The sequence below is a fragment of the Ixodes scapularis genome, unplaced genomic scaffold (assembly GCF_016920785.2).
Source record: "Ixodes scapularis isolate PalLabHiFi unplaced genomic scaffold, ASM1692078v2 PGA_scaffold4__175_contigs__length_147842914, whole genome shotgun sequence".
Lineage (NCBI taxonomy): Eukaryota > Metazoa > Arthropoda > Arachnida > Ixodida > Ixodidae > Ixodes > Ixodes scapularis.
Window position 1 is genome coordinate 101398640 of NW_024609879.1, and position 27429 is coordinate 101426068.

The window sequence follows — 27429 nt, forward strand, 5'->3', positions numbered from 1 at the left end:
TTAACTTTTGGATTCCACACACCTCCATTTGGGCACATTGCTCGAACCCCCATACATTCACAAGCTCATCGAAACTCTGTCGTCTTTGATCCTTTGCAACTTGTTTTTCATGTTTTTTCTTTTTTGTTTTGTTTACATAAGAGCAACAAACACGGCAGGATAGAAGTCATAGCGCTACCCTCCTGGATTCAGTCGAATTAAAGCAAACGGACATTTTGGCTGTAAACTGCCTGCTTCGTACATTGTAGGAGTCATACTTGTGGATATATATGAATCCTGCTTATTCGAACGCATGCGAATTTGTTATTCAACCAATTTTAACAATCCGACCATCTGCTAACTGAAAGCCTACAGCGCAGGCTACAGGAAGTAACAATCTTCTTATCACAATCATTTTTTTTCAAATTTTTTTTTTATAATTTTGTTACACTGGAACACACCCATAGCTTTGATCATGGCCCTTCGTTGTGATCATCAAATCTCGACCTTTTCCGTTTTTACATTCCTTGTAATTTTGTTTTCACTGCTTATCGGAGGAAGTGTGATCGAAAGCTATACCTTGTCTACTATTGAGTACTAACAAACACTCTCCCCAGAAGAATCGCGTGTCAACAGCCACTTCTTCACACACATCAGTCACTCCTCTCTTCACAGCTAGCGCGCCCCCACAAACAATGGAAGCGTGACTCCCTGACTTCGCCAAAAGTGCTACAAGTACCGAACCACCGGCCTCGATGACGTCATCTGGTACACATCAAGAATAGAGGAAGATAGGTCGCTGCCATCCGAAGCACATCAGACGCACGATAAAGTGCGCTGTAAAACGACATCAACGCCTGGCAACCTTTCGCACATACATCGGCCTGATTACAAAATAGGTTTAATATGGAAAACAATTTTTTTTTTATATCGGAAAAATTTGAAGGCAATATGGAGTAATCTTTTGTTTGGCGAAACCTACTAAACGATTGCTTACTGTACCACATTTTTGGTGCAGCAACTGTTCATACCAAAAATATTAATTTCCCCCAGCGAATTGGTTTAGCCTCTGTACTTACATCTAGCCAAAAACAACTTTCCCCTGCTTAAAGAAAAAAAAGTGTTTAAAAACGTCGGCAGAAATTTTAAGGTCCATATGGACCTAAAAGCATAGGCAGTCTTTTTGGTAAAGCTTAATTTTCTTCACCCACCCCTTTTCCTTCTCTTTTTGTCAGGACAGCACAACAAATAAGTGCGTTTTTTTTTTGCATCTCTCTACCTGCATTCGTTGCTCTCCCGCAATGACGGCGCCGTAACTTCACCCATCTACATATGTCGACACCCCACCAGATGACGTCAGGAGGCGGCGATACCGGTAAGGAGCCTTGAGCGCGTCTCCGACTGGCGTGTTTAGCGTCCTATTCGTCAATGCATCGAAAATGGCTCCGAAGTGGCAACAAATGACGTCACAAAAGTCGTAGTGTTATGCTGTCGGGTGTCCCAATCATGACGGTTGGGCGTACAAGTTCTGGACAAAAGCACACGAGACAACGCGAGTGTCGCTGTCGTCGCGGCATCCCAACTCCTTGCAGCCGAAGGACGGCGACAGCGTGAAACTTCTACGACGTCAACGGGCGCAAATCAAGGGACCGCTTTTTCTGACGCGGTAAACGCACCATAGTCGGAGGCCCGTTCCAGGCACACTATACAGCCCCGAGGACCGCCGACCCTCTACGGCCTGGGCGCTTTGCCGCCGCGTTGTGTTGTCTCGTGGGCCTTCTTGACGATGGCCAGCTTGGAGTTGCTGTCGTGGGCCGGAAGGTCGACGTACGGCGGGTCCCTGGTGCCGTGGACCATGAGGGTCCACTCCCGGAGGAAGCCCCGTGCCTTGGGGTCGCTCTTGGAAGGGTCCGCGCCCTCGATCCGGGCCTCGAGGCTCCAGCGGCCCCTGGGGTTCTCGCCCCAGGTGTGGGTGGTCATGAAGGGCCACTTGGTGAAGCCGTCGTGGCGGTCGTCGTCGTTGGGACGCCGGCTCAGAATCATCGACCTGGGTAGCCGTACAAGGAAAGAAAAAGCTTTTTGCTTCACTTTCCCTTCGAGAGCTTTACGACGTCCGCTTGATCACTACCGTTTCGCTACGGCCTGCCACTTCACCGTGACAAGCGTGAAAACTGTGATCCTGCCGAGTCTCTTAAAGCCAGAATTGCACTAATCATACATCATATAAAAGACGCGGTATCCGTTGCAAACGTGTGTGCCAGAATTATCTGTGGACGACGCCTCAAGCATGTTCAAGGCATGTTTGCTTCATATACAGGGTGTCAGAAAAGAAAATTTACATGTTCTTTTTTACCGCAAAAATAAACTAGGCATCGCCGAACGCTCATTCTCCGCCCAAAGGTAGAGCCGGAGGTCACAACCAGATGCCGGAGTTTCAGCCCGATCCGATGAGTTAATCAGAAGTTATAAGTGATTTTCTGAAAATTTGAATGGGAAAATGGAGCCCATTTTTGCCCGTTTTCGGTTTGTGGTGCCATAGAGCCCCATGTGTTTGAATACTCTGTCGGCCGCCATTTTCCCATTGAAATTTTCAGAAAATCCCTTATAACTTTTGATTAAGGTATCGGATCGGGCTGAAACTTTGGCATCTGGTTGTGACCTCTAGCTTTACCTTTGGGAGGAGAATGAGCGTGCGGCAATGCCTAGTTTATTTTTGCGGTAAAAAAGACCGTGTAATTTTTTTTTGTGACACCCTGTATATACAGGATGTTTTTTCTAGCTGCAGCAAATTTTCAAAAAAAAAAAAAAAAAAAAAAAGGGAACGTGAGATAGAGTAATTTAAGCGCTGGGGAAGTGTTAATGGCCATGGCGGCCACTAGAAAGAAGGTAAAATTAGGTAATTAGTTAGCTAATGAACTTAAATGTCTTAACTAACTTCTTAAGTTTTCACTTGAGGGCACATAATGTATTTAGAGAATTGAAGCTCGACCTCAATATGGTCTAGCCCTGTCATCAAAGTTTGATTAAAACAATTTGTAGTAGGTGTTACGGGGTCAAGAAATTTGAGTTTGGTACACAGCGACAAACCGAAACTAAGCAAGGAAGAGCGCCGGTAAAGTTTTCGCTCCGCCCTATCAGGCATGCGATTTGTTATTATCGCGGCCGGCTCCATTTGCTTAGGCGAAGCTGGCTGCGATAACGACGATCAACGGGGGCCGGAAGGGCGGAGCGATTACTTTACCGGCGCTCTTTCTCGTTTAGTTTCGGTTTGACGCTGTGCACCAAAGTGACATTTTTTAACCTCGTAACACCTACTACAAATTTTTTAACCAAACTTTGATGGCAGGGCTAGATTACATTGAGGTCGAGCTCCAATTCTCTAAATACCATTATGTGCACTCAAGTAAAAAAAATAAGAAATTAGTTAAAACATTTTAGTTAATTAGCCAACTAATTACCTAATTTCACCTTTTTTATAGAGGCCGCCATGGCCATTAACACTCCCCCAGGGCTTAAGTAACTCTATGTCACTATCCTTTTTTTTTTTATTTTGTGCAGCTAAAAAAAAAACACCCTGTATCAGACAGTGACTTCAGACTGTTCTTGTATATCGTGTACTAGCCTTTTGTCTGAGGCTTTACACACGATACGTCTGTATTTAGTTGATAAACAAAATGTGAGAGCGCATGCGAGATGTTGAAGGTTAAAGACTGAAGAATATCTTTGTAATGATGACATAAAACGCGTGCTTCTCCATTTCTAACAAAGCCCACAAACTGAACGTGTAGCTCGGTTCACGAGGTCGCGATAACAAGGCGTTGCTTCTATCACTTCTATTGGTGCACAAATATTCGAGCTTCTGCTACTTTAACTTTAAAAAAAAAATCTGTTTAAGGTCTGCGGGAAGCCTTCTCTTACTGACTGTTGTAGATCTCTGCTTGACACAGCCGTTATTAATGCTGTGAGGCTCGACAGTTCACAGCAACCTTGACTGACTGAGTAGGAGAACGACGCAGTCAAACATCCTGTCTCCAGACATGTAAACGTTACTGGAATTAGGTAACTGGATACCGCTACTGGTTACTCACTCAAAAATTCACTACAGTTGGTGACAGGGTAAGAATAAAGTGTACGATTCTCCCACCCTTTTCCACTTTATCGGAGCCAACACTGGAGAGGAGGCGACCGCCTCTCCAGCGTTCGCTCCGATAAAGTGAAAAGGGGTGAGAGGAGCTTCCTTTTCTCCTACCTTGTCATTGGCTATAGGTAGGTTACTCATTGCTTCAAAAGGAACTCGTTGCATCAGCTTGAAAGTAACGCGTCATTTTTTCGTCACTCTGAATGCGTCGTTTTGTAAAGCAGTAGCCGCTTCCAATATTTGTCATCGTTCATATATATTTTTTTCCTTTTTAACGCGTTCATTTAGGGGTAACTTTGGCTATATTGACATGCCTCGCGCACTTATTGTTATGTCTATTGGGTGTTTTCTCCTCGAGCACATTACAGGCGCGAGCTGGGGTGATGGCTTGGGTACTAGTACCTTAGACGTTCCCCCAAGTTACTAAATACTATCGATCGTTACCTCATTAAAAAATGAACAAACATACGTTACTCGTTCCTTCTCTTAAAGAGTAACTGTGTGGTTACTTAGCTACATAAAAAGGTAACTAAGTAGACCGGTTATAACGAGTTCGGTTATAACAAAATAACGGCTACAGCGAAGCGATCACGATTTCCCATTCCCTTTTGCACTTCGTTAACCGAAGTCGGTTATAGCGAAATACTGCATATAGCGAAGTGATTTCCAACTCCCGTTGACTTCGTGATAACCGGTCTCGACAGTACAAGTAACGCATTACTTGTAAAGCGTTACGTACAAGTCCGTCTGTCTGCTATTTCATGCCACTCGCGCCGCGCGAAGTGTGGGTGACACCCAACGAGCTTCGCTAAACAACAGAAATTTGACTCTGTAGTCCTTTTACAAGTCACCCGGGCAGCGGCATGGAGACATCCAAAGGGTGTGTTCTGCCATTGACCACTCACCTTGTGCCAGACGGAGACACCATGAAGAGCTTGACGTCGCCCCTCCTGGTGGCGTTCAGCGTGATGACGGCTTGCACGTGCTCCACGTAGTTCACTTCGGTCACAGTGCCAGCGCACGAGTCCGTGTCAATGAAAATCTTCAGGCTGTTATTGGTTCGGAACTCGCTGGAATAAAAAAAAAGCGTGCAGCAGAGGTCTTCAACGATCCAGGACATCGGAGTAGGCATAAAGCAGCAGTCGCACTCTTGGTACATCATACAAAAGGCATGGCATACGCTGCAGACATGATGTCGGCAGACAGTTTTTGTACGACAGATGCGACGGGGCCCTCATGCGAGGAAGAAACACCCCCGAAGCAAATTCTCTGCAGACTGTCTTTTGTATGATGCATTAGCAGTGTGACCGTGGCTTTAGCGTTAGAGTCATGTAGGAACCGAGCTCAGAAACGCAGTGCGATAATAACGTTCTAACCCTCCGTACGTTATACCGCGCCGCGGGAAAATCGAAAGAGAGATAAGGACAGCGTTGCACACGATGTAAGATGATGGTTGTTAAACACGTCTCATTTGTGGTGGTAAAATCTTTGCCCGGTTCCGACATGGTGGTAATGGTACTGTAATCTAGTAAAGACGGTACCACGCCGTGTCAGAAAGTTGTGTTTTTTTTAAAGAATATTAGGCGCCAATTGCGCATGCGTTGTGTAGCAAGCCCATGTGCGGTTAGCGCCCGGGAGCTTCGGTAGCGATAACAGCATCATTGTAGAGGTCCTTTAAAACGTTTATTTAGGAAGTATTAGCAGTGCTTAAAGCCTCCCATAAGTTGAGGGGGGTCCCTGCAAGAAGGGGGGGGGGGGGGGTTGACGAGATGTATTAGATGCACATAAAACAAACCCCATTGCTGACTCTGCCCATGCTGTACCTGCAACCCTCAAATTGCTAATCCCTAAATGTCACATCCCTGAGAACAAGCTAGTTTATCGCAAGATAGGATTTTGATTTCACTAATGCTGGGGCTGTGGAGGGGGGTCTCAGACCATCCGTTAAAATCATTAGGGGGTCCGAGACCCCCTGAGACCCCCCAGACTTTAAGCCCTGAGTATTAGTATAGCGTTATCGTTACACAGTTACTTTTACCGCCATATCAAAGCCAGGTTTCGAACTTACCGCAGCGAACACGTTTTAACTCACCGTCCCCTTACATGATGTTATTTTTTCCCCCAGCAGCCCAGTATGGGGAGGGGGGGGGGGGGGGGAGACGACGGTTGGCTAAAGCGCTTTTCTTTTTTCGCAGTACGACTCTGACCTTGTTTCTACATGGAAGTATCAATAACGGTGTTACGGCAAAGGAGCGCTAAAAATATCTATTAGAAAAAGAAACAATGAGCTGATTTGCAATCAGATGGTCGAATAGGAGCAAGTTCCTCTCTAACACTTTGTATAACTCTCCAACTGCCTTGATGCGGGGATGTGGCGGTGCCGCAACACTTTCGGAATAGACGTAGGCGGAAGGTGTAGGGTTGCTATGCCTCATTCAAATGGGAGCTACTGGCTCGTCGGACCAATTAACGCCCTCCCTTTCGTCATCTGAACCCCCTCTCTGCGCCTGGTTGTGGAAGCGAGGACGTGATCACGCGGCCAAGGGTAGACGTACGACTTGTCGAGCGAGCACGAAGCTTCTATAGCACTGTCACCTTCGAAGTGAACGGAATATAGGGCAAAACCGACGTACGTCTTCACGAAGCAGGCTCTCGAATACCATTTAGAAGGGTATTCGAAAATGCGGGTATTCGCAAATTAGGATATTTGAAAGTTAGACTATTTTAACGAACGGAGTAGGAAGCAAATGGCGAGACTCACCTGGTCTTAAGGTAAGATCCGGCCTCGCAGTGGTACCTGGGCGGCACCGTCTTCCAGATCTTGGCCAGGGCCACCATGGCCCCAGCGTCGAGGACCCCGTAGCCGAACAGGTGGTTGAACTCGAGACCCACTCCGTTCATCTTCCAGTGGAAGCGGTTCTTGCTATCGTATAGCGAGTTCCTCTTTGAGGTGAGCACGGTCAGGTGCTGGATGTCCCTCCAAGTCAGCGTCGGGCTGCAATAAGCGCGCAGTGAGCACTGGCGTCGCACACTTGACAAGGTACAGGCTAAGCTGATGATCGTAAAGAAAAAAAAGAAATGCAAGCTTGACCACGTTGACAAAAACCGGGGAGCACAGAATGTGTTGAACGCAAAACACACACCGTGGAGTGCAGCTCAGTTCCTCATGCAGCTGTTCTTTCCGCAGTGTTTGAACGCCCGGCAACCGATCACTTGGTCGCACGTTCGATTCCCGTTTTTTTTTTTTTTTTTGTCTCTACGGGTTAGAATAGGTATACTTTATGTGTGGCTCGAAACTCTATTGAACGCCGGAACATTATGGATGAATGTATTGAGAGAAGGCGGCTGTTAAAACAAACTCTGTATTAAAACCGAACACGTTTGACCCAGGTGAGACTCTCATCTCCGACGACCTGTTAAGCCCAATCTCTCAAGCATGAAAAGTTTAAATTACGTTCTAACTTATCGAAATTGCCACTAATCTTCATTTTATATTAACATGGGCTAACCGTAAGTTCCGCAAGTGGTAGCGTGTAGATTTATATCTAGTTTTGTCTGGTACACCCATACATGTGCAGCCAAGGAACGATAAAATGTAAGGAACTCGCGCTTGTAGCCTTTGTGATTATAGTCTATACGTGTTTTCGTGCCTGTTGGCGATCACACACCTTGTCTCACCTTGTACTTGTTATATACTTAATTCTTTTCGGGTGTCAGACTGGGAAGAGAGGCAAAGGCGAAAACCTGACAGGGGCAGAGGACTCGTCAGGCTTCGTGGCCTTTTGCCTCTACCTCCTACCGGATGCACAAAGAATATATAAACAAATAAAAGATGAGGCGGAGTATATCATCGCCAACAGATAGGAGAGTGAAAGCACGCGATAAAGAGAGATACCGCCAAGCCGCGATAAGAACAGGAACGCTTCACATCCACACCAATATGCAAGGCTTCCCCATGACGCCATCGAACCTTGCTGGTGGCCATTCCTACTTGTTCTTGCTGAGAAAAACAAATTCAATGCTACAAAAGCTACGCTCAAAAAGGATACAGTCAGCGGGAATTTGAGTTGGCCCAGTTTGGCGCAAGCCGAAAAGGGATAAAAGGCGGGTGCCTCAGTTATGCTGAGCTATAAGACCGACTGCCACATTGCGACAATGGGACATTTGGCAAATCAATAGATTCTTTTTCAAAACCCCGTCAAGCAACATTGGCCATTTCTTTGGAATGGCCAACGTTGCCAAATGGTCGCCATTTCTTTGGAACGTAGCTTGTCATTGGTTCCGAGTCCTCTCCGAACGCCGAAGCGTCGCTCGTCTTTTTTTACATGAACTGAGCCGAGTTCACACCGAACTCTTACGCAGCCCTCGTGTCCAACGCGGAGCGCAAGTTCGTCTGCTTTTTGCAGAGCGGTTGTGATGACGTCAGGACGCCGAGTTCTCACTGGCTCATTGAAAACAATAGTGGGCAGACCTGAAGGCATCTAACCTTGAGGTCTACCCCCTATTCCTCTATCAGAGCCAATCAGAGCTCGGCGTCGTTCTGACGTCACCGAAACTCCTGCGCAAGAAGCAGACGACTTGCTCTCCTCATACATGGCGGAGTCGGATTCTTGGAACAGCGGCAACTAGATGGCGTTCACTTTTGAAAGGAGTCTATTCCAACCTTTTTTTTTTTTTTTTTTTTTTAAGAACTTGACGCACTTGGGGTTTGCTGCAAGGCTTTTGTGCCACTCCGGCTTGAACACCGCTGGGCTATACTTTGTTTCAGCTTTAGTCCAGATGCAGCCGACGCTACGAGCTAACGGATCAATGAAGCCGGCGCTAGAAGTGCAAGTCATTAGGCATTTGTTGTTTATGAGTGGTTTAGTGATGATAGAACATGTACGGAAACACGACGAACACCACGATGGCACGCTTTTGGCTCTGTCTGATTACACCCATCAGCTCGTAGCGTCGGTTGCGTCTGGACCACACCGTGTTCTGGACTTCAGGGGAAACAAAGTATGGCTCATATTGCCGCATTCTGTGCGTGCTGCAGCAGCAAGACCACCACAACGGCAGCTGATTTGATACCCGTGCAAGCAACCTGCGGTCGTTAACGTTAAGGTTTGCGACCGTTGCTATGCGCATAGGGGATTTGCTATTCCATCCGGCACAACACGAGCGAAACTGGCGAGCTCAATGGGAGTAGCATTAGTCTAATTGCTGCCCGAAATAAAACAGGAGGCAGCCGCGCATTAGCCCGCGGCATGTCGCTCGATCAAATCTTTTGCGGGAGGAATTCGGTATGCGCTCGCTCCTAGGAGCGACGTACGATAAGATTGGTCGGGGAGTACGGTGAAGAGGAAAGGATCGAGACAAGGGATCCGGGGAATACAATCGCAGAAAAGAGCGTAATCGATATTGAGAGGTTCCCTGTCTGATTGTGGCACGGTGTAAGATAATACTCTTCAGGTGAGAACAGCGCGCTTCTCGCGACGTGCCAATAAAAATCCGTGGGCACACGAAGCCCCTCTATACTGGGAAAAGTGGCGCCATTCATTGTTGTAGAAATGCTCGAGGCACGTGCCTCCAGCCACTTCTAGGAAAAACATAGCGTCTGAAATCTAGCTCAGTGCTTTGCCGTGCCGCCATGATCTTCCCAAGGGCTGCACGTTGCACGTGCCTCGTGCATCGACAAACATTGCGCTACTTTTGAAACATGAAGGGGCTTTGTGGGCACGGTGTAAGACGCAGGAGGCACGCAGCAGTGTGCACAAGACGGCTCGAGCCGCCTCACGCTCCGCACGCGCAGAGCTCCAGCGAGGTTGTCGCACGTGCAGAAAGACCACGCTGCACCGGGGTGTCAACTCTTAAAAAAAAAAGGTCCCAGAAGGGTAGAACAAGCAACTTTTACACCCTCATCTGGGTAAGGAAGGAAGTGCCTTGCTTATTACCTTCTCGAGGGAGACAGGCACTAGCGCCAACTACCATTCTTAAAAGAAGGGTTGCCAAAAGGTTACGGAAAGGGTGGAATAACAAACTTTTACACCTTCAATCTGGTGAAGAAGGAAGTGCCTTGCTTGTTACCTCTTCGAAAAGACAGATACTACCGCCCCCCCCCCCCCCCCTCAATTTGAAATGCTGGTACTTCTCGCTTTTAGAAATCGTGCTTTTGCGTAAAAACTTACGGAAAAAGCTCTTTTTATATAAAATTTTATTGGAGATTAGCACAATATGACAGGAGCGTGATGTTTGCATACAATTTTAGTTTACAGGGTTTCGCGGCAGATTTATTATTGTTTTTATACAGCCATGTCTGACCTGTGATTTTCAGGTAGAGCGTCCTGACCTGGGTGCGTCCTGACTTTGGTGAATAATCGCGGCTCGCCCGCTTGGGAGACGGGTGCTGACAGCCCTGATCCCCCTTCTACTGTATACGTTTCGGCGCCGAGAGGGCCGATCAAAGAGAAAATTTGAACAGCAGCAAGAAATGCTATCGTATTCGATACTCTGGCTACTACGAGAAGGCGCCACCGGCCCTTTGAACGAAAACGTGCAGCCTTGAAGTTCGCTGAGTGGTCGCTGCAGGATACATGGCGGCAATGTTATTGCCCCCTAGACGAGGGGAAGGTACACCCTTAAAGCATCTGATGTCACTCGAAAAAAGGGTGAAATCTTCAATTCAAAAGTATGCCCTATTACCTCTTAATAGGAGTAAAATTAAACCCTTAAAAATAAAGGCTATTCCTCCCTATTAGTGATAAGGTTGTCTCCCCAAGAAAGCAGATGTGCACCCTGACATAGGGTGTAAAAGTTGCTCCCAAGCGGTAGGGGTAACTTTGCTACCTTTTGAGACGAACTCCAGGGACAAGCAAGTTGCACCCTAAAAGGTGTGACAACAGGAACCTTTTTTTTAAGAGTGCAACGAGATAATGTTTTCCGCTCTCACACAGTTTCGCCGTTTGACCGCCGGCGACACTGTCAGCCGCGGGCACGGTGGCCGCGGAATAATGCAGCCTTTCGGATGCCCGTCGAACGAACGCTATCTGATTCCTCGCGCCGCGCATTCAGCCCCGTCCTGTCTTCACCTAAAGAGTGCATCTTACACCGTGGATTGTGGCAAGCTGACCGGCTATGATCGTTGGTCGCACAAGAGACAGCGCAAGCACGTAACACATAGCACGAATGCCGTGTGTTTTTTTTTCCTCTTGCAGCTGTAAGGTTGTTCCATGTTCGAGAAGTATTGGTATGAGCTGCGTGCGAGCACGGCGGGCCCTTCCTTCCCCTCACGTGAAGGAATGCAGCCATCGAACGATCGCTCGTGGCTATCAAAGACCCCCAAAGGTTTGCGTCCCTCAAACCAACGTTTATATAGTGTATCAAAGTCAGCTGACAAGCTTCCTATAACGTCCGACACATTTTCGTGGCGCGTCCACTCTGTTGCACTCGCCATACTCTATCAGCCCGCCTCTGGACAGAAGCGCCGGAACCGATGGAACGTTGTGGGTGCACATTGCCTGCAGTGGAAAGTGATTCTTTTGGGGCTTCTAGGTATAAAGTATGCGCGAAAGTCAACGTCGTTTGAAAGCTGTCCGTCCCCGTCACCCGCGAAGGTGTTGCCCCTGGTGGCGCTGGAAACGCTATTGCCCCCCCCCCCCCCCCCCCCCCCCCCCCCCCCGTACCTGCTCGGGTGCGGGCAAAAGAGGAGAACCGTTTTCGAACGCCGCGCTTCCGTGGAGCTTGTCAACTGATGGGTCTGAGAACGTTGCCACAAACAGCTTGGGGCATTGCACTGCGCATGGTCTGTGCGACGCCCAAAGCTGCTCGAGGAACTCAAAGCGTTGGGGCCCCCTATTCTAAAACCCTCTATTACTCGACTCAGTACAAACGCACCATTTTGTTTTTCCTAACGTTACGGAGAGAGGGGCGTGTCCGTCATCGTCATTGTCTTAAAATTGGCATAAAAAAAAAAAAAAAAACTGCGATTATTGTTGAATGCACCTTGGAGCTTTGTTTTGATCGGCAGAGGCACTCTTGAAGGTTTTTGCTGTCCAACTCGTAGCACACCATAGTAGAGCCTACTTATGCTACGTGTGACGCCATATTAGGCGGGGACACTTTGATACCCGACAGTAACCTTACTGCGTAAACTGTAAAAAGGCGCCCCCCCCCCCCCCCTTTTTTTTTTCGGACCCCTTGTGTTGCACACCAATGCTTATCTGTCATTTATGGAAAGCAATGCTCGATGTGTTGACACAGTGTCATGTATAGTCAAAGGACAAGGTCAGAGTGGAATTCGTTATATATAAAATAACTAAAAACTAATCTGCACAAAAAAAACGCCTTTGTTTTAAATGGGCAATTTGCCCAGTGAAGCCCGACTGCTAACCTAGGGTTTGTAAGATACATAACAATTTAGTGACTACACAAAGTCAAGCCGACAAAATTATATTAAAAAATCATAGATTTTTGAAGTTATTTTATTTTTAAAACACAGTAAAAATGTAAACAGATTAAAAACCTTGGCTCCCTTCATGAACATCTGTTTCTGATGTAACGCCAAGGAAGTAGCGCTGATTGTAGAACAGAGCATTTTCAGATTAATTTCTCCCATGCCCAGTTCCCATAGCGCCCGTAAGCATGCCAGCGTGTTTATAATCAGGGAATCAATCTGTATGCAGTGTATCGTTTGCATGCACGTGAACTATGCGGGAAGATATTGAGAGTTAAGAAGATTGAACGGCGGAGTCATTCCCGACTTGCAAACTTCCCTAGAAGGAAGCCCCTTGAGGAAAGCGTCTTACTTGGCCTCGAGGGCGAGGGCGAAGACACCCGCGGCCTCAGGGGCGGCGGCCGACGTTCCGGAGTGGGTCTTGGTGCACTTTCCGTACAGGTCCGTCGTGGCCTGTGCACGGCAAAAACCGGGTAAAGAGAACACTCGAGAAATCCGCCCTGAAATATTTCGTGCGCAAAAAATAGCTAGAGTTAATTTTCATATTTTGATTCTGCCTATTGTGGTGCACAGTGCGAGCCGTGCGAGTGGGACCTCAGCACCGAACATAATTTCAATCACTTAAAACCACACACTTTCAATTTGTGTGTAAAAACACGCCAAGTTGAGACAGAGTCGCCAAAGTGTTCCTATTCCAAACGTTTTCCTTGATTCTTGAAAAGGTGCAACAACGGGAGGAGCTGAACGGTACATCGATGAGCAAAGAGTTGTCCAAAGTCAAATACGAAAAAGGGGCTTTTTTTTTGTATGTTTTGGGTGTGTGAGCTTAAGACCACCCAAATAAAACACTTAAAAATAAACAATTACTTACAAAAATTTCCTTTGTCCCTCACTGATTATTGTTAAAATACCAGGGCCGATGAATTATGGTTCCCGCTCCACTGTGAACGGCCTGTCGAGTGGCTCTTTCTTGCCATGGGAAGCGGAAGCTTTCTGAGCGGCCGCAGTGAGTGGTATTGAGTCTGGTAGCACTAGACGCAGTAGCAGCTAGAACTACCGGACTCTCGCTCGTTTGCCGGCTCTAGCCGGCGAACGAACGAGAGCAACGCGTAGTCAGAGTCATGCAAAAGCATTGCTTGTTTCTGGTGCATTTACAAAAGGCTGGTTGACACAGCACCGTTTTCTTGCGTTTTGTTACGTTACGTATAGGTCAACGGAACATTCGTGCCTCGAATGTCGTCTGCCAGGCTATCTCCTTGATCTGGTAGCCACGTTTCATATGAAGCACATATGCCCCGGTGACTTGTACGTAAGCTTTCCCAACGTAACGTAACGTTAGAAAACGGGGCTGTGTGAACCAGCCTTTAAGGCCGGTTCACACAGCGCCGTTTGCTTACGCTACGTTATGTTACGGGAGCTTATGTCGAGAGTCACCGGAACATCCGCGCTTTGTGTAGAGCGTGGGAAACAGTTCAAAGAGTAGCCTTGTACGCAACATTCAAGACACGAATGTACCGGTGACTTGTAACGTAAGTAAACGTAAGCAAACGCTCGGTACGCCATTTAACTGATTTATAGTACTCACTTCCAATTACAGTTGACAGACTTGCCATTTTATGGTGTCTTTTACGCACGCCACTGTGCAGTATTTTCCGATAGACCATAAGAGGGCATAATTCTTAAAGGAGTCTATAACCGCGCCCTCAAAAGCGGAGCACAGTTACTCCACTCTTGTCCGCTGGGCCGCGCCTCCAGCGACGAACTTAGAAATCTAAGCTATACTTCGTTTCAGCTTAAAGGTCGACCACCAGGCACGAGATTCTGCAAGGCAGAAGATCCTCCTCACCCTGGGGGAGGAGGAAACGGACAAAGGTAAGCAGGCTAGAAAGGGGGAGAGGAGGAAGCGGGGGAAAAGTGGGAAACGCGAACTGGTCGTCGTAGCCATTGCTACAAACGCGAGCACGTGGCCCTCACTGCACGAGGGCGCGTGCTTGACAGGGACACTGAAAGCCCGGAGCTTGCTCTTGTAGCTTCTGCTACGCTCACACTTAAAGTGAAACGGAGTATAGATTAGCTGCTTCGATACATCTCCCGGTGAAGCGGCAGGCCGTAGCGAAGCGGCAGTGATCAAGTGGCCGTGGAAATACCAATACCGACACGGGTACAGCTATTTTGTGGGGAAGGAAACTCACGACGCCCGTGTGCGGGTCCTTGGCCCCGTTGCTGAAGGTGGACGCGAGGGTGGACGAGCAGGACTCGTCGTAGTGGGCGTTCTCGCCGTTGTTGATGGCCGAGTTGATGGACACTGTCCACATGGACGCCGCGTAGCCGTCGCAGTTGCAGTCGTCGTCCTCGCCGCCGTCGCCGGACGCCCACACGTAGATGTTGCCGAGGCCGTGTCGGCCCTGACGTGAACCACGAGGGAAAGGAACACACAAAATTACATTCGTGTTAATTAATAGACAGGAACCATCCTGGAATCGAAGTGACTACAGATAAATACGGCTATAAAGCGTAAATAAACTGTCACACAGGGCTTAAAAAGCGCTGAGCGTAGCTTACTGTGCTCATACTTTTTACTTCGCGGTTAACTTTTTGGCGACAACGTGGATGATAAAAATATCAGCCGCGTTTCGCATCAACAGCCTTCCGCCCGCGGCACGAGGGGAAATTTCAGCGCACCCAGCGCGCTTCTCACGTTTCAAGTCTTCCTCAAATGAACTGATTTAGGGGCTTTTAATGAAGCTCAGCGAGTTCCTTTTTGGAACGATGCGTTTATTTCAACTAAATGAAGAAGTAACTAGTAAATTTTAGGTCATTATTTTTCTAATTCGTGTAAGTTTTGCAATCCCTGGCATCCGCCGTGGCTGGCAGTTGCTTGATCTTTGTTTCAGAGTGTTTCTTTTTTTCTGAACCATGCTTGTAGGGATTTTCTTTTTAAATGTTCAGAGAACACTCCGCATATCTGGCCTGCCTTGACCTGACATCAGCGGCACTGCGGCGATCTTACTGGCGAGGGCGTACCTTCCTCAGCCAGCAGACATTCCCCACCACCAAATTCGTTTCTCTCGGCAACGACAGCTAGCAGTGACCACCAGCATGGTGGATGACGTCACGTGAAAGCCACCTATATTGAATTCTACCGAGAGCATGAAGGTTTAAAAAACTCAAAGAGCCAAGATGGCGAATGTTACCTCGTTGACTCCCCTGACAATGGCGCGCATGGTGGCGTTCCTCGGCCCGTCGACGGTCTTGCCGTCGTCTGTCGGTCCCCAGGAGGCGCTGTAGATGTCGATCAGGTTCGGTTCGTGACCCATCGAGTTGGCCTCGATCAGGTCTGTCATGTAAGGCTGGTCCAGCATGCGGATACCTGCGGGTACACAGACAGAAGGTCCGCCGGTCAGAGGACGTGTTGAGGCTGGGGTCGGTGACAACTTCAGAAACAAGTCGCGATCACCTCATTATCGCTTCACAGCCAATCAGAACACGGCATTAGTTGATAAGATCGCCAAAGAACCAGTCATGAGAACGGCAAACATAATGAGCCTGGGACACTTGGCGTATCCTACCATTGCGCAAGGTTTCTTCTTAAAAGCAAAAAAAATAAAAAAAGGAAGCCTGGTGTTCTAATCTACACTGAGGGACCAAGGGACCGCTTCATCTCCGCCTGCTGTGTTTGGTCACCGGTGCGGAGCTGACCAATCGCAGCAGGAGGCGATGTCCCGGTCCCCCCCCCCCCCCCCGCTTGGCCCCACCGTGTAGGTTAGGGCCCCTGGTTTCTCCACGAGCTATGCGGGCCTATTGCTCTTAACACGCGTGAAGCACATTTATTAGGCGCTAACTTGTTTGTAGCTGTCGACTTTCGAATGGAGTAAAACAAAATGGCACCCTCAAATTTCCCTCGGGGTATCCAACACCAGAAAGCACGAGGAACCGATTAGGTGTCACTGGAAGTGTTGATATTTACGGTATAACGTCTTATGGCGACCAACGTGCTCAGCTCTTACTAAGAAACTCACGTAGCTAATCGTGTGAGCTGGGTTAGGAGCTGCTCCAATCGATAAGTTAGATGCATGTCATACTTGACCTCCCGCCCTTTACGCTTTCCCCTCTGCACATTAGGCAGTGGGCAACAAATTGTTTCCGGCTGCACCATTTTGTTTACGTTGATTACGGGGAATGTTTCAGAACAATCTAAGACAACCGAGCACCGAAAAGGCTTCCAAGAATTCAGCACTTTACATATCACCATGTTCGATCGCACAGCCACGTGAGATTCTCCTGCCACTTTATTGACTCAATTAGCGCTATATGTGTCCGGGTAATAATATCGAAATGCACACACACATACAAAAAAAGAAACTTTGACTCTTCCTTTTATGGTTTGGAAACAAATATTTGCATTTAAAATTTTCAAAGATGACTACGAAACGTATAATGAGTCTTCGGATGCCGACGTAAGATTGTAGCGCGGAATAAAAGCACCATCGGTGCTTGTAACTGTAACACGAGTGTATTTTTGTCTAGCCACTATTATCATTGTTTCGGGAGCTGTCAGGAATCTCGTCTGTGAGGAGACTATGTATATACGCCGTTCTTAAAATTCAAAGTTAAATTTCTTGGAACGCTTCCAGCACACCATAAATTGATTTGACAGCCCACGCATTATAAGCCATTTCCTAAACGTTTGGATGAAACCTTGTTCACCATTGTTTCCTAAGGGGCTGCTGCTCGATTCTTATCAACATTTTGAGACATATTTCTTTAGTAAAGTACAACTCAGAATGACTAGCGGAAACCAACTGAACAGATGAGACTTTGGCCGAGGATCTGAAGAAAGGTAGGATATGTAATTTTAAGCTCCAGACACATGTACGGCAAAACGTCCGACGGATCGTGCGACGAGTCGGAAGGATGGGAAATCTGACCGAGCTTCGGCCTATCACGGAGTCAGGTGACCGCACGCAACGATTGGCCGGCATTGCGTCGTCCTGACGAGTCCTAGGAACCGTCGGACGGTTTTTTGTACATGTTCCCAGCGCTTGACTGTCAAGCTCTGAAGACACTATCGATGGCGGGACCCCTAGCGTGATCGGCTAATTGACTTTATATTACATTTGCTGGGAGAGTAATTACATTGTTCAGCACAGCTACCACTACTATGCTTTTGAACTGTGAAAATACGCATTAAAATTACTTTAATATCGTATTTTTAAGATCTCTTTAATGTTTGTCCACGTTTCCCGAAAGGTGTTAAGGCGAGACGCCAACAGAGATAAACTTAATGGGTCTTGTATCCTTTCAGCGTGACAAAAGATTATCGTGCAAGAAGACTCACCAGCCACCTTGGAATCGTAGGCAACACCCACGCCGCAAACTCCGTTGTCTCGCTTTGCTGACACTTCTCCAGCGCATCGTGTTCCATGACTGCAATAAAAAAAAGAAAAAAGAAAACATAGAAGGATTGTTGGATTGCTCTACTGACCTATGGATTGGTTAAGACAAACTGTCAACTGCTCTAAGCCAATTGTCCAATGTCTACTATTCACTATAGCACGCGACAAGGCCAGTCACCGAGAATGGCTCAGCGAGTGACGAGAGCTGTAAGAAAAGGTTTGACCATGAACTCTGTTTGGTGGGAAGTGATGCAGATAGCGTGACTACCTAATGTTCGCTAAGTAGCTAATGAGATCGCATCGTTACTCGAAATTGTGTTGGGAGGCTATACAACTTTGCAGCAACCAGTACACCCTTCAACAAGACGTGGAGTTGGGTATAGTTGATCGAGCATCATTTAAGCGAAAAATACAGACAATACACTCTGTTTGTATTTGAGCATATCGTCGGCTGCTTGCCTAATCATATCTTGAAGTCTGCGTGCTCTCTTTGCATCAAAAAAAAAAAAAAAAAAAGATGTATTTTTATTTTTTTACAGTTAAGCCAGGACAAGGAACGTTCCGAGTCAGGCAGCTTCGCACTTAGATGCTACCGCTCTCGCGGTGCGAGACAGGCACTTCAGAGACATCATTCCAGGCGAAATATTCTCGGTCACTGGGCTGTTAGACTAATGCGCGGAGTGTGATATGTTTCACAAAAGGTCTACTGCGCACGCTCGCAATGCAGCCCACAGCCCAGTGAACTAAGATGGCAGCGCGCAGAAAGCAGCCATGCAAATAGTCCATAGGTCTATTTCGTTTACTCTTGTCTCCAGTCACGTAATTCACATATCTGCTGGCCAAAACAAAAAAAAAAAAAAAAGAAAGTTGAATTTAGGAATCAGTAAAAAGTATAAAAGTGGCAAAACAGAACGGGGTGAAAGTCCCGGTTAAAACGTTTTCCAGCATACCAGAAGTTTCGTCATTATAAATACAAGACTAGGTTAGTAGACAGCACGTTTTTTCTGCCGAGCGTTCACCATCAGCTACTTCCCCGTACAAATGACCAAAAGAAAAAATAAAAAAAACATAAAAATAAAACATAATGACGGTACTGTTGCGAGGCGATGCTTCCTATTGTAGTCACTGACAATTTAAGCAATGCGGGGTGTGGCTGTTAGGTTCTCGCTTCTTGTCTAGTTCCCGGTTCAGCATTTTTATTGGGTAATCGTGCAACCTCGGAAGCAGCGCAGGGCATTGCAGAGGGCTGTGCACTGTAACATAAACATAAAAAAGGCGAGAATACAAAACAAGCACGAAACATCATTCAACAAATTAGTAACTGCAAGTCTAAAGTAAGCGGTGTTAATAATTATAACTATGTGACTGAGGGAAGGCGATTCCAATCAATTGAGGTTTGGGCGTAAGAAGGAGGCATAATAATTATATTAATAATAATAATAATAATAATAATCTTTATTTTCACGTGCCCAGAAACAACCAGCAGGTCTTTTGTGCACTGAGTCAATTGGGAACCAAACAAACCAAAAACAGATTTAAAGATTTAAATCGCGAAGCGATAAAAAAAATGTAGGGACTCTAATCCACGTTCTGAAGGTGGTTAGACACCGAACACTCGAAGAAATACCTGCACGCCTACTTACCCGCAAAACACTCAAAGAGCCAATCTCTGCGATCTACGAAATCAGCACAGCGAATGATGAGGCGGAACACCCGTTTAGACCTAAAAATTAACTAAGTGCGCGTTGTGGCATTACGCAATGGAAAGCGTCATGCTTGCATTGCGTAAAGCCACAGCGCAGACTTCATTTTGAGGTCGAAACAGATATTCCGCGTCATCATTCGCTGAGTTGATTTCGTAGATCGCAGAGATTGGCTCTTCGAGTGTTTTGTGGGGAAGTAGACGCGCAGGCATTTCTTAGAATGAACCTCTGGTATCATCTGCAGCAATTGCTTACTGCACTATAGACCCTTTTATGGCAAACGTCACCAGGTGGTGCTCCAGTCTTTGACGTCCCTGAGAACTTTCGGTTTATAAAGAGAATGAACAAACGCCTCCTTAGCACCGCTGCTTGAAACGTAGATGGAACGTTTAACACCCAATTCTCCAGGTGAACGCCAAAAGAACGAAGGAGTGCGAGATTTGTTAAAATTGTTCAAGCATTCTTGGAAACTTTCTTGTCTCCTCCACGGTGTAATATTGTACAGCAGGAGGCCCTCGTTAATTCTCCAACTTTGTTGTCCGTGTAGCATTTATACTTTCTAGCATTGGTGACATAAGCAAGCTCAAGAGGCTTCCAAAGACGGCCCGACCGGAATTCACTTTGGACGCAAGTGGCAGTTCATGCTTGTAATCAGCAAAAGGGTATATGCCAAATGATTGACGAAAGACAAGTAAACGTACTGTACCAAAACGTTTTTTTTTTTTATTAACGAAAGGCTCTAATGACGTCACTCCTCGCGTCGCAAACTGCCTTCGCCGCGGCAGCTTGCGCAACAGTAATCATTACCGCGAAACGCATGCGGTGAGCGCACGTGCTTCGCATTGTTATCAGGAGCGCCTTATGATCAATTATCTGGTTCGGATGCTTGTTTCGTGCTTGTTCTTTATTGAAACGAATGCTGTGCTGTATGTTGTACGCGTGATATGCACGTTTCGCTTTAATCGCTGAAGGTTTTTTTTTCTTTTTTTTCGTGAGGACGACGACACGAAACAATTCCAGAAATCCGACATGCTTTACAGCGTCGCTGTAAAAAAAAAAAAAATGCAGGTACGATGCATGTTGCAGAGGCGTCGGCAGAGTATCGGGTATCGCCATTTCAATGCAAAACGACCTACTAAACTTTGCTACCGGCGTCATGTTTCTTTTTATTTTATTTTATTTTATTTTTCTCGGAAGCGATTGCCTTTTGTAACCTAAGCTTGGAAAGCGAGGTTTCAGTTTCTGAAAAGGGGTTGCCGTCCGTCGAACCCCTTGCGAAAACTGGCGTCGGCTTTCAAATCGGTTGTAACGCGAAGCGGTAGCATGTAAACCTTGAATGCTTCAAGGTTTTACTGCATTTCTTTTAAAAATAGTGTTGCGTTTGTCATATATTTATGTTATATTTTGCCTTTTCCCTATGTAATACCTCCGAACCCTAAAAGTACAAAAAAAAAAAAGAAAAAAAAAAAAGAATGCCATTTTCCGAATTGCATATCGAACCGCGTTTCGTGTTTCAAAGCTTTCCGCCTTTTTTACTGTTTTTTTATCGGTTACGGTACAGTTATAGAAGAGCTCATGCATAAGCGACGAGCGATTTTAAACGAAGTTTCGCTAGAATCGTTACAAAATTGCAGTAAAAAAAATAGACATGATAATAGTAACGAAAAGAAGTCTTATTTTAAAGGTGGAATTTTGAAAGCTGGAAGAAAGAAAAAACATGTACCTTTCACCTTAAAAAAAAAAATCAATCGTATTTTTTGGTGATGCACGTGACATGAGGGTGCCACGTAACTCTGTAACGTCACGTGACGTCATCATATTACGCGCCGTCACTGGTCACGTGAGCTCATGGCGTCACACGGTGACGTGATGTCATGTGACGTTAGGACATGGTGCGTGTGGTGACGTCATGCTCGGCGTGAACTATTTTGAGCTACGTTAAAGGCTATCGCTGCTTCAAAAGAGTTGCACGCAATTGTTACAAGTAATCAGATGACTTATAATCAATTGTTTTTGAAGTAATTCTGTATTTGTTTTATAACGTCTTACGTAGTAATTGCTAGAATAATCGTATTATTGCCTTTTCAATACTATCGTTTCCTCTTAACACACTAGTCCGCCTTCATATTCTCGCTATCGCGGGCTTTAGGTTCTGCAACTACGAAGTGTGTAAGGCGTTGAAAGAATTCAAAAGAAAATTGGGACTCAGATTAAAGGAGATCTCGAAATTTGTCGCTTCAAAAGGAAACAGGGACTACTCCAACACAACTCGGCTAGGCTATTATCTTTACAAAAAGGTTTCTCTAGAAACCGATCACATCATTTGTGATTACTAGCTTTCCTATAGCCTCCTCAAGCCATCTGGAGAAGCGTTTTTTCTCGTTCGTATTTTTGTTTTTTCCCTTTCCTTTTTCTTATTTTTTTACGTAATATAAAAAAAAAAGAAAATAATCTAATAAAAGATCCTGCATTACGAAGGAGATCACCGTAAGACCAGGGCTTCAAAATAACGTGTGTGTACCTTACATAAATAATTCGTGACGCCACAAAGGGTATTGACGTCATGCTTTTTTTCGCACGTAATTCTTTTTTTTTTTCGCCGCAGCTTCGTAGCGCGAGCGCAGTGTGCCACATGTTTTCTGTCTATTCCTTCCTGAGAAACTGCAAAAATAAAAACAAGCGAACAAGCGGAAAAAAAAACGCGACGAATTTATTAGTTTTTTTTATTGTTGCAGCTTTTATTAGTTTTTATTTAAATTTATATAATTTCCGTATACAACCTTGAAAACGAGACTCAAATAATTAATTTTCCTTATCGCGTAACAACCGCCCGAATATTCCGTGTTGGTCCGAGTTTTTCTTAACAATAATAAATCCGTGTTCCTTCCCTTACGTTATACCATAAAAAACACACATATTTTTTTTTTCGCTAAAGATTAATGTGAAAATTTGATCTTGAAGATTAAGATTAGTTATGAAAGCGAAACAATTATATTAAGTCTTCCGCTTTTCGTCTGCTTTAACGTCGTTGCGTCTCTATAGCTGTAGAGCTAACTTGTTATAAATTTGATTTATATATGTATACGTGCAGGCATAAAATCGAGATATCTGTCACTATTTGATATGACTTTTGTTTACGCACAATGTATAAACACGGCTTTTATCATTTTCCAAGTCTCACCACTTTGTAGAGATCGCTAGATGCCTTTGAAGTAAAACGAATAAATAAAAAAATGAACAAGGTTTCTTCTTTTTCTGTAACGTAATAGGGAATAAAATGTGAAGGCCGCTGTGCTGAAACATTTGTTGGTTGAATTGTGTTTTCATGCATCTGGGCGTCCATCTAACCGATCACGCGTTTGAGAATTTTTGTCGCAGGTCGTTTTATAAGCCGCTGTTTCGTAAAACTTTCGCTGTCCCCACAATCTTAGAAGGTTACACGTGTTTTGCTTTTATTTGTAATGTTTTACCTAGCGGGAACTATTCCCTCGTTCGCGAGGGGTAATTTCGCCAAGCCACAAGCAAAGTGCGCAAGTCAAAAGGTTGGTCACATTGAAATCTCGACAGATTATGTGCGCCTTCTCGCCAAAAAGGGTCGATGATCTACGTTTCATCGCCCTCCGTTTTTTAGTGTCGGGAGAGCGACGTTGAGTTGCGAACACATTGTAGCCTCAATGCCGATGTGTGATAAAGGACAGTGTTAATAGTGATCAGGAAACTTTGAGGAAGTCAAGATGGCCACCCCCGAAGCATTACGGTCGTCGCAAGTATTGTACATATTATGTCACTTTACAGCTGACTTTGGTTAAGGCGTGGTTGAAAGAAGAGCTCAACAATAATTATACCTGTGGAGTACGTCTATTTGTATACATAGCTCCGAATAAGCACATACGCATTAAAAAGAAAAATAAACAAACTCATCAGCGGGCGGCGGATAAAAGAAAATTGTCAAAAATAAAGACAAACATAATTTAATTTTAAAAACAGTCGAAGCAGTGTAAATATTGAAACCTATATCCATATCGCGGATGGGATGGGTTACAAGAGGTCAACGAACCAAGAAATTTTGAAAGGATGAAAGAGCAATCATCCGTGGCATTACAAAGTGTTTTAGGTTCTATTTACTTCATAAAATATCGTCAACACTTCAAGGATCGCGTCCATACTATCTGATATTGAATTACCGCGTGTAATTACGTAAAATACGACACAAAATATGTTTCAGAAGTATAACTTTTTCGAAGGTAACGTAGCCAAAACCGCAGCATTAGCCTCCCGCCCATAAACGTGTGATATAATCAGACGACATTCTTCATTAAATTAGGGTTGCTATCAGTGACCATATTGGCTTGATTGCATAACTCCTACTGGCGCTACGAGCCGGGAGAAGCGCCAAAGATACGTGGTTATAAACGTAATATTTGGCGGGCGCATCTGACGAAAGAGTGGCATCCCTTATTGGATGTTGATGGGATCTTTGATAAATGCGCTCGCACGACGAGACGTTGGAATACCTCGTCCCTGAGGTTACCTGGTATGGAATCTTTTCGTCAGTCTATGTGAGAATGCTTTCCCTAGGGACAAATCGAAGCCCCAGAGGAGCGCAGCCAATGTCAGGAGTCAACCAATCAGATCGCTCGAAGAACAATGGACGTGGCTTCGGGGCAAAGTCCCTGGTTGCGTGTATCTTTCATAAAACCCCACGGCCCCGTCTAAAAAAATGCAGGATTGGACACACCATCAATCGTATTAGTTTGCATAATGGCAACACCACGCGAAGTGTGTTACATCTGCTTTAAAACAATCAACACTTTTATAACATGTTTTTTTTTTTTAACTTCTTATTTATTTTCAATTTATTTTGCTCCTCATTGAGGGGGAAAAATTACTAGAGCGTAAACTTCCAAAGTTTTCAGATCAGTACGTATAGTTTATCTAAACATTGTGGCAATGTTCCAACGGGTTCAGTTTTAGTTTTCCGCAGGTTAGAAATTTACGTCTGCTAATCGTACGCTCCGCGACACTGTTGGCACGAACGAGCCATCGCCGGTTCGCTCTCTGTTTCTCTCCGCACTGAAGGACTGTCATCAAAAGTGGTGAAAAGTTTTCAATTGGTGCATTAACCCAAGTGGTAAATTTTGATGCACTTTATACTCCGTCTCACCCTGCGATGGACTAGGGCCCCGAAGGCTGGCGGGCGGAGCACTACCTCAGAAAACTTTCCATCCGCATTGCAAAAGAGTGCGCGAGAGAAATTCCCATACGCAGAGTACGAAGAGCACTAATCTAACGCATATGGCTCTCTATTATGATAGCGCGCTATTTTATATTGGTGAAGTGAAGGTACATGGTATTTAGTTTCATAAACGTTCTTGCCATATTTCGTAAACATGTCAATTGCTTGGAGAAGTTGGAGGGCGCGCAGGCAAAACTGAAATATACTCGTTTCTTTTTAGCCATAACAATCCAATCCAATCTTTGTGTACGTGTGTCGAGCACTTGATCTGACTCATCTTCATTTCTTTAATGACCATTGGTTCTAATCCCGGAATTTCTTCGTCCCATCGCTTCCAGAAAGTATTTAATCCCTTCAATAGTCTTCAGTAGTAGCAAGGAGACGGAGCCGCCGCGAGGGCTCCATAAGCAGACGAAAAACTGGCCTCCGCATGACGCTTGTTGGAGCACTGATACGTACGACGGAGAAAATATACCACATGGTGTCTAACAAGCTCGTGATTGGACTTGGCGGTCTGTAGGATTGGGCTTTAGTCCATTGTAGGATGAGACGGAGTATAGACGGTGTAAAATGCGGAAAAGCGCCGACGTCGTTTTTGCGTTAACAGTATCGCGCAGTGTGCATGATGTGGTTAATACAAAAGACGCTTGATGATACGGAGGCTTGGGCTAGTTGGTAATTCATGCTTGGATGAAATAGCGCGGATATACAGTCACACCCACAGGCACACAAGAAAGACAACAGATTCGCAGCGCTGACTAACAACTCAGTGATATATTTGTTATGTGGCGATGCAGGCGAGTTGGTTCAACATATATTTGTTCTTCGTCATAACGTCATCTTCTTCTCCTTCGCCGTCAAAGAGAACGTTTTAAGTTTCTTAAACACCAAAAATCAAATAGTCAATAAACATAAATACGTAAATAAATAAGTAAATAAATGACAACTAAAATAAAAGTCAAAATAAGTCTAAAATAAAAATCATGATTTTTTTTTATTTAAAAATTTAATAAAAATACAAAAAATAAAAATTTAATAAAAATTAAAATAAAAAAAAAAACACAAAGAAGAATTAGACAAAATTATTCGTCACAATTGGTATTTTGATGTTATCTCGAGATAATTTAATTCTTTCTTTGATAAAGCTAAGGATGGGGCTTGTCCAACCTGACTATTTTTTCTGCCTCGATAACCTCTCGTGTCAGCTGATTACCACTTGTGGCAATAACAGCGCAGTTTCTGAAGTCTGCGGAGCACCCGTAGTCCCGGCAATCGATTCCTAGGTTACCTGAGATTACTCTGTTTATCTTATAGTGATGTTCTCGTAACCGGTCATTCAGACACCTCCCCGTTTGCCCGACATACCGTGTACCGCATGAGAGGGGAATTACATAAACCATCCCATCAGAGCACGGAACAAAACGGGTGTGATGTTTTTTATAGAACCTAATTAGGTTGTATAAAAAAGAAAGAAAGAAAAAAATGAAGATGTGGCAGAAGTCTGTGGTCTTATTTTTACAAGAGAAGTTCAATTGGCTAACAGTTGACGACCCTTTCTTGTTAAACAACTCACATGAAGTCGTAAGGTTCTTAAATGAGCACAACAGTGATTTTAAGGCCTTCTCCATCGACATCAAAGTCTTGCATTATGCTATACCCCAAGAATGATTTTTAATGTGCATTGAAACCTGCGTTGACCCTTTCGGCATTATCGCTTTCCGAAATGCTTCAGGAATGCCCCAAATTGGTTTTCTTGAATTGCTTACAGTGTACCTAAAAGCTGCTTACACCACGTGGGATGGAAACATCTGCTGACAAACGAAAGGTGTTTGCATTGGATCCTGTATTGCACCTCGTTTTAGTGACCTATACTTAGAAAATCAAGACAAAATACTACAACGGTCTTTTGACACTTCAAAAGTTGTGAAAGTGTTCCGCTATGTATTGAATTTTTTTTTATTTTCTTGGCCCTTGATAGAAACGACATTTCAAGTACCGTATCCAATGTCCCCTCGATTTGAAAAAAAAAAAGAATTGTTTGGATCCTTTTGACATAACCCATGAGCTTCCGGTTGAAGAGTCCCTAAGGTTCTTAGACCTCAGACTGTATTTTTCTATCTCATCAGAATGTTGGTCCTATGCTACGAGGGTAAAAAAGCTACTCCTCCATTATCAATCGGCGCACTCCAAGTTAGTTAAGAGGGGTGTAGTTAACTTGTGCCTCAAAAATTTCATCAAAAAGTCATGCCCGCATTTTTTAAAAACTAGCCTTGGCGCGCAGATAGCTAGGCTACTATCAGTGGGGTACCCTATTCACTTATTATTATCTGTCACAAAAAAACTCCTTCAGAAAATTAAAAATCCCGATTTAACCCAATGTCAGAAAAGGAACCGAAACCAAAGGCCAGCGATTGAGGCTTATATTCAAAATTATTCTTTTGGTATTTAAAGGTAGGCAACCACGTAAACATCAACGTAGTGATGTTTACGTGGTTGCCTACTCCAGACAAGCTCTCTAGTTCAGGCAAGTAGCCAGGGGAAGG

At 45.1% G+C, this 27429-nt stretch overlaps 1 protein-coding gene across 1 annotated transcript in view; it reads right to left on the bottom strand.

The window, feature by feature from the left end:
• Nucleotides 1-243: 243 nt before the first annotated feature.
• Nucleotides 244-27429, bottom strand: part of LOC8034786 (neuroendocrine convertase 2) — a 182824-nt gene continuing 155638 nt past the window's right edge. Inside the window, exons 7-13 of the mRNA XM_040206566.3 lie at nt 17890-17978; nt 15746-15921; nt 14744-14956; nt 12904-13004; nt 6879-7112; nt 5023-5187; nt 244-2026 (exon numbers count right to left, since the gene is read on the bottom strand). Coding sequence (XP_040062500.1) covers nt 1711-2026; nt 5023-5187; nt 6879-7112; nt 12904-13004; nt 14744-14956; nt 15746-15921; nt 17890-17978 — 1294 coding nt within the window. The 3' untranslated portion in view covers nt 244-1710. The remainder of the gene's footprint in view (nt 2027-5022; nt 5188-6878; nt 7113-12903; nt 13005-14743; nt 14957-15745; nt 15922-17889; nt 17979-27429) is intronic.